General features: G+C 41.2%; 1 protein-coding gene across 20 annotated transcripts in view; it reads right to left on the bottom strand.

The window, feature by feature from the left end:
• Window positions 1–14,815, bottom strand: part of LOC121629261 (interferon-induced very large GTPase 1-like) — a 755,663-nt gene that overhangs the window by 5,698 nt on the left and 735,150 nt on the right. For 12 of the 20 annotated variants that reach the window (XM_041968938.1, XM_041968930.1, XM_041968965.1 and 9 more), the window contains 6 exons: window positions 12,463–12,565; window positions 12,217–12,257; window positions 11,697–11,799; window positions 10,888–11,012; window positions 7,871–7,982; window positions 73–104 (listed from right to left, as the gene is read on the bottom strand). In XM_041968938.1, coding sequence (XP_041824872.1) covers window positions 73–104; window positions 7,871–7,982; window positions 10,888–11,012; window positions 11,697–11,799; window positions 12,217–12,257; window positions 12,463–12,565 — 516 coding nt within the window. The remainder of the gene's footprint in view (window positions 1–72; window positions 105–7,870; window positions 7,983–10,887; window positions 11,013–11,696; window positions 11,800–12,216; window positions 12,258–12,462; window positions 12,566–14,815) is intronic. The other 8 variants (XM_041968955.1, XM_041968999.1, XM_041969054.1 and 5 more) reach the window with 6 other exon arrangements.

The following is a 14,815-nucleotide window of genomic DNA, read 5'->3' as shown; positions in this document are numbered from 1 at the left end:
AAATAAGTTAGTGTTTAGGGGAAAACAAATATTACTTCCCACTGCTTCCTGTGAAATATATAAATTTCTTACCTTGTTTCCACTTAGATCCATTTCACATGTACCTGTAAAACAGCAGGTATTTACATGATTATCAGAACATATCCATAGTGTAGCGTGGACCCCCAAGACTAAGATTTACAACCCAAAGAGAACTCTTTTTTTTCCAACAGATAGTCAAATGTTAATCTAGACTGTTTCCTCTCTGGTACCATCAGCTTCAAAAGAAACTTTGAGAAGTCACCTATTCACTTAAATTCGTGCACATGAGTTAACAGGCATGCAGCCTTTTCAGTCACTCCTTTCCATTAGTTTTAACTCTTTTTAACTCTTTTATTTTATTGTTTTTTGTACTTATTGTTTTATTGGCAATAAGTGGCTGCCCTCTCAATATGTGGGTTGAGAGAGTTTTTGTAATTTTTATCGTAGCAGAACTTTTACTTTCATGGGGAGTTGGGACTTCAGCACAGCAACTACACAATGCTCACTTTGTTTACTCCAGGGATCAGCTGATCACCCTGTCGCCAGCTGGACTAGCGGACAGACTCACGCACCTACTGAAAACTGGATGAAAACACACTGAGGATGCAGAGGAGGACAAAAGAAAAGAAAGAGGGAGGCGGCAAAACAGCGGAGGTGTACAGAGAGGAAAAGGTACAAGCCGTGTATCCCTTCTGTTATAATGGGGAACGTGAGGTCACTGGCGAATAAGATGGACAAGCTTACAGTGCTAACCTGGAGTCAGAGGGAGTATCAGGAGTGTAGCTTCATGTGCTTCGTGGAGTCATGGCTGCATTAGAATTTTCCAATGACAATGTATTAATCACAGACTTTCACACTGTCTGGGCCATGAGCAGACAGTGGACAACGAAAGGGGGGGAGTTTATTTAAAATGTTCTGCAAATTGTAATTTGTAGTTTACCTCTGTTTGAAGCACTTTGAGGTGTAATGCCTCAATTAATGGCTTATGATGTGAAATTGTGTATATTTTTATGTTCTTAAAACATGACATTCTCATGAAGTTCAAAACAGACTTACTATGTAAGCACTTTGAGGATTAATACCTCAAAGTGCTTACATACTGGTTATTTGTTACAATGTGAAACTATGGATGTATCTTATGGTCTTTATACATGAATTTCAAATAAACTGCTTTGTTCTAAACAGATTTATTTATTGAGCAACATTTGACCTAAAACATAAAGACCACCATTGCACAAAAATGCAAGTTAAGCAGCTAATCATCTGTTTTCAAAAATTACTTCAAGATTTTACATTTAGAAAGTATTTGATATTGTGAAAGATCAATGTAATATAAAAAAAATTTTTTGTTTAAAGTAGCATGTTTAAATGGTAATTTAATAGCTTTACTCTGATATTGACAGTTTAGCACCCTTAATGTGGCTGTTCTTTAAAAAGTATTATTATTATTATTATTATTATTATTATTATTGTAAATCTAATAAAATATTTTTCCCCTGACTGCTACTTTTGTTATTCTGGTAAAATAAATAAATAAATAAAAAATAAAATAAAAAAACAAAAAAAAGAATAAAACCTGTTCATCCTAGTGCCTGCTGGTCCCATACCTGACATTTAAATTAGAAATTAGTCCTTTCTCTTTTTTCACTTCGTCGTTCCATGTCTTGGGTTTGGTCCAGTGGTTGTGTTGGATTGATGAATTCAGCAAAAAATTTGTCGTACACTACCATGCCAGTGAAAATTAATTTTTTTTAAGAGTATCTAATGTGCCGTCTTCTCTAATTAGGGAAAAAAATCAACTGGCAAACAGCAATGGTAAAGACTTTAGATGTATATATATATATATATATATATATATATATATATATCACTTCTGACAGCCTCATCGTCGTTTTGAAACATACTACAAACAAAAGTAAAATGCCTGCTAGGTTCTAGCTATTTGGTTTATGTAGGTTCGCTGTAAAATGGTTGCTGCTTGTAAAATTATAAGGGCGTTTTCACTGGAAGCTGTCCATCACAGACTGACTTTAGAGGATGAGCACTCATGAGCTGTTTGCTGCACAACTGGTGGTATTTGTGAAGTGTTGTACTACAGTGGTAACTCAGTTCACGTGTGTGTATATATATTTCTATGGTCTTTTTGTCTTTCAGTTCTCATACATGCAGTCCTTGCTTTTGGGCTATGGGACCAAGTTAGAGTGGATTTATTTGGAAAATGACCGTCCATTCTAATACATTTTATTTAAAGCGCCTTTCAGGGCACCCAAGGACGCTGTACAAAACAAATAATAAAACATTAACAGTACAGGAAAGACACACATATACAACACAATCTAAAAACCTAAACATAAAGGGCAGAGTGGCGAGGATGTGATTGAAAATAATGTTACAGACAGTATGCTGTTCTGAAAAGGTGAGTTTTGAGTTTGGAGATGAAGGTGAGGAGAGAGTCGGTATTGCGGAGGTCAGGAGGAAGTGCGTTCCAGAGCTGGGTTGAATTTTTTTTATAATTTGTTACTGAGCAGTTTAGGTTTGGTCTCAAAATGTCTTCAGAATATACAGGTTTCATACTTGCCTTAATCTTTGTTCATTGTATAATACAAACTTTTGCTATTTTAAACTCCATTGGTAATTAGGGGAGAACAAACATACTATTAAATGCTCACTAGATAGTTACAATTGGTAATAAACCATATGTCTGTATAATATTTAGTATTCTGTGGTATTACATACTCTATAATATACAAGCGGATGAAATTTAGCATTATCACATGCTATGTCACTGCCAAGCATGTGGGCAAACTGAATATACAGTGGGACAAGAAAGTACTTGACAGCTACTGATTGTGCCAAGTTTTCCCACTTAAAAGGATGAGAGAGACCTGTAATTTTCATCATAGGTACATGTTATGTCCAGAAAACACGGACCACAGCGTTGTAGTCAACTAACTTTATTTAGCCTCGGGGCCACACGCGCAACAACTTCAGACCGGAAGTCACCTCACACACGTGTCACACCATTCCGGTACCGTGCAGAACCGTACACCACATCTACCCCCGCCCTTTCACAAATCAAACCCCATACAGCCCCACAACACATCAGAACCTGAAAGAATGTAAACTGACTGGGTAAACCAGGTAGACTACTAGTTTACCCGCATAGGCTTGTGGATTATTCTGCCACCTGACGGGCTATGCGCTAACTATCCAACTGAATGATCAAAAGTCTGTAACAAAGTCACTGAGGTAAGAAGGCTTCTGATGGGTCCATGCAGGGCAGCCTGCGGACTGGAGAGGTCCAGCCGGGGGTTCAGGTTCTGGTAGATCCTGGGCAGGATCCCTCGATTGTTCATTTGGAAAATCCCAGTGTGCGGCTGGTTGGTCCAAAGGGGACGGTGATGCCACTCGCCTAAGTCGGCTAGCATGCCAGCGCGATCCATCCTGCAGACGAAAAGTAGCTGGTCCTAACCGCTCGATGATCTGCTGCAGTGTTGACCAGAAGGACAATAGTTTGTGGGATCGGTTGGGTCGGCATACTCGAACCCAGTCGGCTACGGAGAGCGTGAGATGCTTTACGTGGTGTTTCCTGTCAAATCTTTGTTTCATGCGGAGACGGGGGCAGGCCTGTCTTCCCACTTGTCAAACAGGTTGAGCAGTCTTTCACCATTGTCTCAATGTGCCTGCCGATGCCCGGCCACCAAACCAGACTCCTGCACCGCAGTTTAACCTTGACCACGCCTAGGTGGCCTTCGTGCGCCATAGCCAGAACGTGCGCCCTCAAAGTAGTAGGAACAACTGTGCATAGTCCCCTCGCCACACAGACGTCGTTCCAACAGGAGAGATCAGCTCGGACGCGGTGGAAGGTCATTAGTTCCTCTGAAACCTTGGTAGGCCAGCCCTCACGAATATAAGTGCGATGCTGGGTGAGCACAGGGTCCTGTGCAGATGCTGCACAGAGCTCCTGCAGGGAAACGGCCGTCTGGAGGGGCGGGTGCAGCATGAGGACCAGCTCTGGCTCTAGGGGGTCCTGAACTACGTCCTGTATGGGGCTGACTGTGGCTCTGGAGAGCAGGTCCACCACCACGATCTCCCTGCCAGGTGTGAAATGTGTGGTAACGTTATATGCTTGCAGTCTCTCGGACCAGCTAGAGGCGTAGGGGCTTGTGACCAGAACCGGTTGTGGCCAGCAGGGCTGTGAGGGCCCAGTGGTCTGTCCGTAACGTGAAATGGCGCCCGTTCAGGTATATATGCCACCTCTCACATGCCCAGATGCACGGCAGTGCTTCCCTCTCCCCGACCGAGTACTTCTGTTTGGTCGGGGTAAGTGACTGTGACACGAACGCCACCGGGCAGCAAAAGCCCTGGTGGAGTTTGGAGAGGGCGGCGCCGACTTTGACGTTAGAAGCTGTAATGGAAAATTTATATACATAGCCCTTAAACTCTATTATTTACACTTTGTATTATTAAAAACCTTGACTTATGTTTCACTGGGGAGGAGAACGACTTGTACCCACATAATATTTAGTGAGCTCTCCTCTCTCATCACACCACTGATAACATTCTTTAGAAACTGTGTACCAGGCTGTGCAGGGTTTGCAGACAATGTACTGAAGATTTGCACCAACGACCTTGATGCTATCACGTCATGCGAGTCTATATTAACCAAGCCCATGTGTATCTCTGCGGACTTGCTCAGCCAACGCTGTTTGACTGTGTGATTCCCATTGCTGATCAGCTCTTAATAAAAATACTTTGTTTGGTTCTCACTTAGTGTGTGATCTTTGATAATAAAATTCCACAACAAAGAGCAGCAGGTCACAAACGTTGGACTCAGTATGTCGAAATGGGTGAGCACCAGTGGGGAGGTGAGCTGCGATTTGAATTGGCGGACTGCAGAAGAGCATGCAGGGGTCCAAGACCAGGGGGCACCCTGGCTGAGGAGGGCACGCAAAGGTGGTGTGGTTTCTGAGTAACGTGAGAGTAAACGCAGGTAGAAGGCCATCATCCCTAGGAACGACGACAGCTGGGCGAGACAGGTAGGCTCAAGCAATCGTAGGATTGCATATACTTTCGAGTGGAGTGGGCTCAGACCATCTGCGGTCAAACAGAACCCCACAAACTCTATGGCAGATGCTGCAAAAACGCACTTCTCACCGTTGAGTGTGAGATTGTGGCGGGCGAGCACGTCGAGCACTCTGGAAAGACGGTCGTCATGCAGGGCGGTCGATGCGCCGTGCACCATGATGTCGTCCAGGTATATGACCACACCTGGGATGCCCGCAAAAATGGTGGACATGATCTTCTGGAAACAGCTGGGGGCCGAGCTGAGACCAAAAGGCATGCGGGTGTAGCAAAAGACCCCCATGTGAGTCACAAAAGCGGTGAGGTTACGGCTATCTGGGTGTAACGGAACTTGTAGATAGCCCTGGCATCGGTCGAGCTTGGAGAAGACTGTTGACCCATGGAACTTAGCTGACAGTTCTTCCATGGTGGGTAGCGGGTATCTGTCCGGTATGACCGCTCTGTTCACTAGTCTGAGGTCAATGCAGGGGCGTGAGCTGCCTGATTTTTTCTTTGCCACCACCAGGTTGGATATCCAGGGTGAGGCGTCGACTTGTTCGATAATGCCGGAGTCCAGTAGTTTGTGTAACTCTGCCATGATGTCGTCGCGTAGGGCAAGGGGCAGTCGGCGCAGTGATTGGATGGCGGGACACGAGGCTGAGTCTATGAGAGGCTGGTGGTTGAAGGCAGTGAGTCAGCCCAGCCCGGCAAAGAGCGACGGCCAATGGTTTAAATGCATTTGCACCGGAGCCCATGGAGTGGATAGTGGTGGGGATCAATGTCCGGGTCGTGCGGGTTCTCGAGTCCGTAGGTGTCGAAGCCGAGCAGTACACTTTGGAGAAGTGATTAAGTTGTATGCTCTGCCAACTGATCCCGAATCATCTTGTCCTCCATGGTTCCAAACTTGCAGGGGCCGGCTAAGCGTCAGAGGTCTGCCATTACTCTCTGGGTTGTTGGTGGCGCTGGTGGAAGAGGATGCGTCAGATCACCCTGCTCTGAGGGGGTGGCGAAATGGCCAGCCAGTAGCGTGACACAGTCCACGTAAGTCCGTGCAGGGCCGAGCGTGCGGAAGATACGTTGTCCCTTGACGCCCAGGCTGTGGATAAGCATCGCCGTTAGCTGCTCGTCTGGAGCATCAGCTTGGCTGATGGCCACCACAAATGTCTGGAAGGACTCATACCAGCGAGGCCATGGAATCGGAGGTTCGCCAGGCAGGGCGAGGAACGGGGGTAAAGGTGAGAACAGATGCTCCATCCTCGTCGCCAATGTTATGTCCAGCAAACACGGACTACAGCGTTGTAGTCAACTAACTTTATTTAGCCTCGTGGCCACATGCACAACAATCCTCTATCCTCCACTCCTTACCTGTATTAATGACACCTGTTTGAACTGGTTACACACTGCCCAAATGGCCAAAAGGTCCTGGAGTGGCCTAGCCAGTCTCCAGACCTCAATCCAATAGAACATCTGTGGAAGGAGTTGAAAGTCAGTGTTGCCCAGTGACAGCCCCAAAACATCACAGCTGTAGAGAAGATGCATGGAAGAGTGGGTCAAAGTACCAGCTGCAGTGTGTGCAAACCTGGTCAATAACTACAGGAAACATTTGACCTCTGTCCTTGCCATCCGAGGTTACATTACAAAGTATTGAGATGAATTTCTATGAGTATATGAGTGATGCAACACTTGTCAGATTTTAAAAAGGTCCTGATGAGGTTCAGAATCATGATTTCACACAGGTTTCCCAATGACTTTACCCATGACTCAACAAATTGTTGTTTGTCTAAAATGTTCTGAGCTGTCAACGTTTTATTATCTTATTTCCAAAAGAAATTTACAAAGCAGCCAAAGTCAATGCAAAATAAAAATTTGGCTATCATCCAATTGTTGTGGTTTGTCAAGTGACAAAGTGACAGAAGCAGTGACTCCAAAATGGTACCATTTGATGTGTTTGATGTGATTTTATGTTTTTTCGAACTCTGAAAGTCTTCTACCTGTAAATCCTTGTGAAATTATTCAGTTCTAAATCCCTAGAATCACGTTGCTATAACAACCCATGTCTGACATCTGCCCCTGGTGGGAGGGAAACTGGTAGATACCCACAAATCTAGATTTTTAATTTGAAAGAATTATTCTAATTTCCGGGCTGCCTGTAATCATGTCTTCATCTTTCAATTCAGAAGGAAAAATAAAAAATGGAATTACCAAAATCCAAAAACTTGACAGATTTTTAATTAGGTTCTTGTTGTTTTTTGTATTTGAATTCTGGGAATAGGAAAGGAAAATGGGTTCTGTTTTTCCGATTTTGATTGTAAATGAATAAACAGAAAAACAAAGGTACTTCCGTGTCTCCGATTTTGGTTTAAAACTAAAAAACCAATTGCCTGAATGTACACAGACCGTACACTGACCATTAACAACAGAGATGCAGCAGTCCAACATATTTTACTGCAAATGCCACTTCTGGACCCCCTTACATGACGTGTGTGTAGAAGGAATCTGCTTTACTGATGGGTAACTTCCTTGATACAAAAAGATGTAAACATGTCAAGAGAAATGATGATGCCAATATTAGGAATTAGGAAATGAACACCCCTTACACCCAATAATTAAGTTATTGCAAAGCAAGCATTACTATTTTTCATTTGTTCATTTCTTTAGTTATTTTTTTAATATTTAATTAATTCTCTCTACAGTAGTATTAGTATTAGTAGTATTGTAATAATATGTTTATATTTGTCTGATTTTGTGATCTGTTTATTTTAAATTAAAATCTTTGAAATGTTACCTGTCTTCTTCTTTGATTCACAATGTCCAGGCTTTGTTTCAGGATGCTCTGCTGTGCCGTCCTCATTCTTCTTCGAATGTTCAGCATCACCATGTTCCTTTGGTGGATCACACTGAAAAAATGTATATAATGTATTTTAACTTTACTTTCACCCTGGTAGAATCTTTCTATATTTAGAATGCTTTCAGTAATAGCCTGTTCCAATAAATAATTCTGCTCTGTGCTTCTTATTTGTTTTAGCTTGCCCTCTCAGTGTTCCACAGAGTGGTGTGTAACGATCATGCTTGCTGTGGTGCTTGTTTGTGGTTCCTGAGCCTTAGGTGGGGTGGAATGGGGTTCCAGAAAGCTCTGGGTGGAGTCAGGTCAGCATCTACCCTCATCAAGGCTTCCTTTTTAATGTTTGCAGGAGCAACCAGACCTTGCTAGATGTGTGGTAATTCAGCCAGTTGATGCATCTTGCCTATAATACATTGTACATTCCCTTAAAGATGCCCAACCCGCTTCTTCGTATTTCCAATCACCTCTGTCATTCCACCAGCTTTGGCTTCAAACCATTCACCAGCCACACCTCCCTGCTGAACCTTGCCTGCTCACCCCACTACCAGCCCAGGACCCACAACCACCTACCACCACCCCCTCTGTCGCCCCCTTGGGTCCAGTAAGGAAAAAAAAAAAACAAATCCATTTTTGGATTTAAGTTTTTCTTACTGGAATTTCCAGTAACCATCTCCCTCTCCTCCCAGAGATTTGTGTACCTCAAATAATTCCACTGGCAACCAACCTGTTACTGAATAAACCTGGTCTTAATTCTTTCTCCGTTCTTGTATCAGCTCTTCAGTCCTTTTCCAGGCAGATAGCTAGGTTCAAGCCATAACATGGTGAGGCCTTCAGAGCTTCCATTTTCTATATTTTTCCAATTTCTGTTTAAAAACTGAAAATGTTAGCATTGTGTTAGCAAACCAAATTGCCCTCTCAAGGGCCAAAATAAAGTGATGACCCTAACATGGATTTTATTATTGTTTAAATAAATACTGATATCCATGGGAAGACAATGACAAAAAAATTGGCCCTGACATTTTGGCTCAGACCGGCATGTATACAATCATGTACACCACAGATATTTGAATTCCCTTGAATTGTTGAATTATTCAATGAGGACAGTAGCAATCCTGGCTCGTTTTATGCCCTGGGCAAACAACCCCTAACCAGTTACTAACCAGCCTAGTTGTTTAGACCATCTAACCACTAGGGCTGCGCATCTTCACTGGTTTTACAATTTCATTTGATTACGATTATCTTGTCAACCATTCAGTTCTTTTAAAAAATGCATCACAATGCATCACTATGTGTTGTTTCCTCAATTTTCTTTCTTTACTGCACATTGCTACTTTCTATATCAATGAATAAAAGCAGTCAGATAATTATAAACTTTTTTTTATAATTATTTCAGAAAAAAATCTGAAAGTCCTGATATTAACAAACATCCTAAACATATAAACAATGATATTATTTTCAACTTCATTATTGAACGTTACTGTTCCATTGCCGGAAAATCAAGAAACATCATCTCTATACTGAAATTCTGGTGAAGCAGCCCTCTAGTGGCAAGATTTCTTGCATCAAAGCAATATGTTTTGTCCCTTAATTCTCTCCACAGTCATTATTCCATGAAAAAAGCTGCACTTTGTTGTGTTATTAGTATAGTTATTAGTAAAATGATTTGCTTCATTCATCACAGTATGAACCAAATGGTTAATTTAGAATTACTCTGAGCTTCTGCTCAAGCATATTTCAGCAATTAGAAATGGTTTGTGTTGATAAAGTTTTATTCAGTGTTTATAAAAAATGCCTTATTTTTATGCTTTTTGTAGTTTAACATTTTAATCAAACTAAGCACAACTGAACACAGGACACAGCAAATAAATCTGGAAAGTAAAGTCTGACCTTTATAACATTTTGGTGACAGATATTAATATTTCACAAATTCTACACTCAGGTTTCTACTCTCCAGTACCATCTAAATGCAGCCAGATGCTTTTTATTTTTCAGTTTTAGCTCAATTCTTCCCTTTTTCCTGACACCCTTGCATTGTAATCAAGCTCCTATCTCTCTGTTGCTCTGTGAACCTGGACCTCTACATTGTCTTCTGAGCAGCTGCCTTCCATGCCTAGTGGTATGATCCAAGTCTGTGATTAGCTATATGGTGTGTCCATCAAACTTCTTTGCTTAGCAGTAGCTGCTGAAACATAAACTCTCCTCAGTTCTGACAGGTAGCTACATCCACTGGTACAGAACCAAAAAGGGGTTTAAATTATCTGATTAGTTCAGTCTGGTGTCAGTTAAGAGAAGAAACAAGGTGCCGCAAATCGTGTTTCATGGGCCAGTGGTCAGAAAATAAATTTCTGTTCTGACTATTTGAACAAATGAGTTACTCAGGTACTGACACCACAGCAAAAGAGGGTGGTGTTTTAAATTTGAGCAGGCTGGCCCACTGTTATTTGGACAGGAGATCTACTGAGTTTTATGGACCTGTCAGACCAATAAATAAACTAAGTTGGCCCAGAAACATGCTGGCCTACAGGGGAAATGCCTGGTATGCCAAATGGCCCTGCTGATACAGAATCTCAGATATTTAATGTGTTCTAATTGAAAGACAAAAAATGAGAGCCTCTACCTGAAGTGCAACACAGAGAGGAATTATATTTGTTTGAGAACATGAGCGAGAAGCTCACGGTTTTCCTGAATGTGTTCATTTGTGTCAAAGAAAAACCAAACAGTTAATTTAACAGGTAATTTAACACTGAAGTTCTGCATTGTATTGCTTTGTTTAATATATATTAACAAAAAGACTGTTGTTGTCAAAGACAGTTTTTAGAGAACACACCACAGCCATGAGCTCCAGGTTTAGATGGGCTTTAGTGGAGAACTATAGACCAAATTCTAGTTAAACGGACTGGAACTGAAAATGTGCCTTCAAAAATGTAGATAGATAAAGCAAATTCAGTTTACTATCTTACCTTTAACTTGATTTCACTTCCAGTCTCCATCTTCTCTACTGTATAGGTTGATGTAGGTACAGCCGATTCTTTGGATAAGCCATATAGGGAGCTGCCTGGGGCGCCAAATATTGGAGGGGGTGCTGCTGTGAAATGTCAAAATAAAAAAAAAACACACCTCAACTCAACTTTATTTGTAAAGCCTTTTAAAACAACCAAAGTTAAAACAAAGTGCTGTACATAGAAGGACAAAGCAACACATAAAAATACAAGAATCAACAGGAAAATAAATAATATGATAAAATATAATAAAATAATTGTTCATTGTTTTTAAAACAGTTTAAAAACAATAAGCAATTTTAAAAGAATAAACAAATTAAAAACAACCAAAACAATAAAAAAAAAGAACAAAAAAACCACAGCACACTACACAGGAACAGTCTGGGCTGAAAGCCAAAGAATAAATATAAATGAAAAAAAAAACAAAAAACAACAATAAACAAACCAAAAAATAAAATTAAATAAATAATAGCACGAGAAAGAAATAGAGATAGAGAGAGAGAGAGACAGAGAGAGAGAGAGAGAACATTTCCTTGTGCTCTGTCTTAAAAATGAAAGGTGAATAGATAAATGAAAATATTTCTATATGTGACTCCTTTTGGAATATAATTTTTACATACTAGGTCTTGCATGTACTCAAAATCTAAGGCGCTAAAGGTCTCTTTTAATTAAATCTGAATAAACATCTCATTCACATTAACACCTTTTTATGATGGTTTCTTGTTTGTGGGATGTGTGGTTTTAAATAAAAATACCATTTTAAATGTTACCTGTCTCCTTTGGTTCACATGGTTCAGGTTTTATTTCAGGTTGTTCTGCTGTATCCTCATTATTCTTCTCTGAGTCTTCAACGTCACATTCTGCTTGATTACACTAAAAAAAATGGATGAATTTTACTTTATTTTCCTGTTTTTAGATTCCTGGGAATTAAGACTGTTTACAGTTTCAAGCCCAATAACTAATTCTGGATTTATTTTACTGACTACACCTGATACAAATGAGCAGTTTCCATAAAATGAAAAACATTTCAGACTGCTGAACTTCTCACCTTTGTATTTAAAAAGTCTTGTCACCATCAGTATATTTAAAATGAACACACACTTTACAGAGACTATGTTGACCTTTTTCCATTTTAATTCAAAATGGAGCTTAAATTATTTGAAAGATAATTTACTTTAAAAATTAGGTTGTGCTCCAGATTTTAGTTTTCAAGTCTATAACATCCAGAAACCAGATTGTCTCTACTTTTACTAATAAAGAGGTAAATAAAAAATCCTTTTTGTACGTTACCTTCTGCTCGATTTCAGCTGCAGTCTTCATCTGTTCAGCTGCTGCATAATGTAAGAAAACAGTGAAGGAAAATCTCATCAGTTTAAATTTAGACAATGACATCATAGTAAAGCTTTTCAACCCTACACACACTTTTTCTTTAGTTAAAAAATGAACGAACATTTCATTTACATTAACACCTTTCTATGATGATTTCTTTGTTGTGGGATGTGTGGTTTTAAATAAAAATACCATTTTAAATGTTACCTGTTTCCTTTGATTCACATGGTCCAGGTTTGATTTCAGGTTGTTCTGCTGTATCCTCATTATTCTTCTCTGAGTCTTCAACGTCACATTCTGCTTGATTAAACTAAAAAAAATGGATGAATTTTACTTTATTTTCCCGTTTTTAGATTCCTGGGAATTAAGACTGTTTACAGTTTCAAGCCCAATAACTAATTCTGGTTTTATTTTACTGACTACACCTGATACAAATGAGCAGTTTCCATAAATTAAAAAACATTTCAGGGGGGTGGGTCACGTGATCCGGACCAAGATGGACGCTTGAGATTTCCCTCCGCCCCGGGCCTCAAACAAACTCGCAACTTTCTCCAAGTAGACTAAATGAAACTGGCTGCACTGCACCGTGAAGATGCCTAAAACCCACCGAGACAGGGACTTTCCTATTTTTTCGGCGCCGAGTTCCGCCACCAAGAGAAAAACAGCTCAACAAGCGGCCTCATGTGCCGCTAGCGAGGCTAACTGTGCTGATGCTAGCTCTTCGGATCTGAACAGCCCGGCAACTATGGAGCAAATCTTAGCCGAAATAAAATCTGTGGCCTCCCGGGTGAATGACATGGATGAGTCAGTTTCTACTCGCCTAGATGTCATTGACGGCTCATTGAGTGAAATCAAAACATCTGTGGCTTCGGTGGAGGGCTCCCTGTCGGCGCTTTCTAACCGAGTGACGGACCTGGAGAAGCGTATGGAGGAGGCTGAAGAAAGAATCTCCGCTACAGAGGACAGCTTTAACGCCCGCGACACTGGCATAGCTGCCATGAGTAAAACAGTGGAACAGATGCAGCTGAAAATTGATGACTTGGAAAACCGTGGCCGTCGTAAAAACCTGAAAATTATTAACCTGCCGGGGAAGACAGAGGGCGGCACTCCACTTGCGGACTTTCTCCAAACAACGTTACCGACCTTAGTCGGTCTGCCTTCTGACTATCCCACGTTGGAGATCGAACGCGCCCATCGAGCCCTGGCCCCCGCTCCGGCTCCAGACAAACCTCCGAGAAGCGTCTTGGTCCGGTTCCTGCGATTTTCACAGAGAGATGCGGTTCTCAGAGCGGCGATGAAGAAACGTGACATCCACCATGATGGTTCCCAGCTGCGGATTTACCCTGACCTGTCCGTTGAGGTCCTGCGAAGGCGCCGACAGTTTGACACTGTCGGGAAGGCACTGGCTCGTATGAACAAATACTGCGGTTTTGCCTATCCGGCTCGTCTCCGGTGTCTTCATGAAGGGAGAATTCACCTTTTCGACACTCCTGAATCAGCAGCTGCGTTTCTGGATACCCTGAAGTGAGAATTTATCCTTCATTCTTTTCTCTCAGCTTTAGTGTTAGCGATTTAATGGAGAGAGACTATTTTCATACTGAACATCCCCAGAATACTGTGCATTTTTATTTTATTTTATCATTACATGGACTCACGGAAGTTAGCCATTAACAGCTTATATGCTCTTATATCGGCCTCTTGTTCAGTCTGTGTTTTACTACGCTCATTTGGTATGGTCTGTGTTCTGTTGAAAAACTCCTTACTGTGGGATGTATATATATATTTTTCTTTTTTTTTTTTTTTTTTTTTCTTCTCTCCTCTTTTTCTTTTCTCTCCATCGGTGTTTGTTGTTTGGCCTGGGGGGTGGGCGTTGTCCTGGGTGTCCTAGTTGTTACTGTGATCTACTTGTTAATTCAGGACTTGGATTTTACTTAGAATGTCCTGTGACTTCTTGTGGGGTAGTTTTTTCCTGTCGTTTGGGGACAGGATAGGGGAGGGGATGCGCTGCAGTTCATGTTCTTCGTTTCTTATTTTTCCTCTGATAGTCAACCTGGGTCGAGGGTCACCTTCATCTTTTTTTAATGAATCTGCTTGCATTTTGATTGTTTTCACCATAGTCAGTATTTATTTAATCTTTTTCCAACTCTGTGGCTTCAATGTCTGATTCACTTAAAATCACTACTTGGAACGTCCAGGGTTTAGGTCACGTAATTAAAAGGAAGAAGGTTTTAACTTACTTAAAAAAACAAAAATCTGATATCGCATTACTTCAAGAAACCAGGCTCTCTGACACAGAACATCTGAAACTTAAGAGGGATTGGGTTGGCAAGGTCTATTTTTCCTCCCACTCACAGAACAAGAGAGGCACAGCCATTCTCATGCACAAGAATCTTCCTTTTGTTTTGGAACATGAAGAAAAAGATGCAGAGGGGAGATTTGTCTTGATCAGGGGTTCAATCCTTAAACAACATATAACTATACTCAATATTTATGCCCCTAATAACGATTCGCCCCAATTTATGTCACACATGATTTTGCTGTTTAATCAACATTGCGATGG

Source organism: Melanotaenia boesemani, chromosome 2 (genome assembly GCF_017639745.1).
Source record: "Melanotaenia boesemani isolate fMelBoe1 chromosome 2, fMelBoe1.pri, whole genome shotgun sequence".
Taxonomy (NCBI): domain Eukaryota; kingdom Metazoa; phylum Chordata; class Actinopteri; order Atheriniformes; family Melanotaeniidae; genus Melanotaenia; species Melanotaenia boesemani.
Note: the sequence above shows the minus strand (reverse complement) of the source record. Positions and strands in the feature narration are given on the sequence as shown.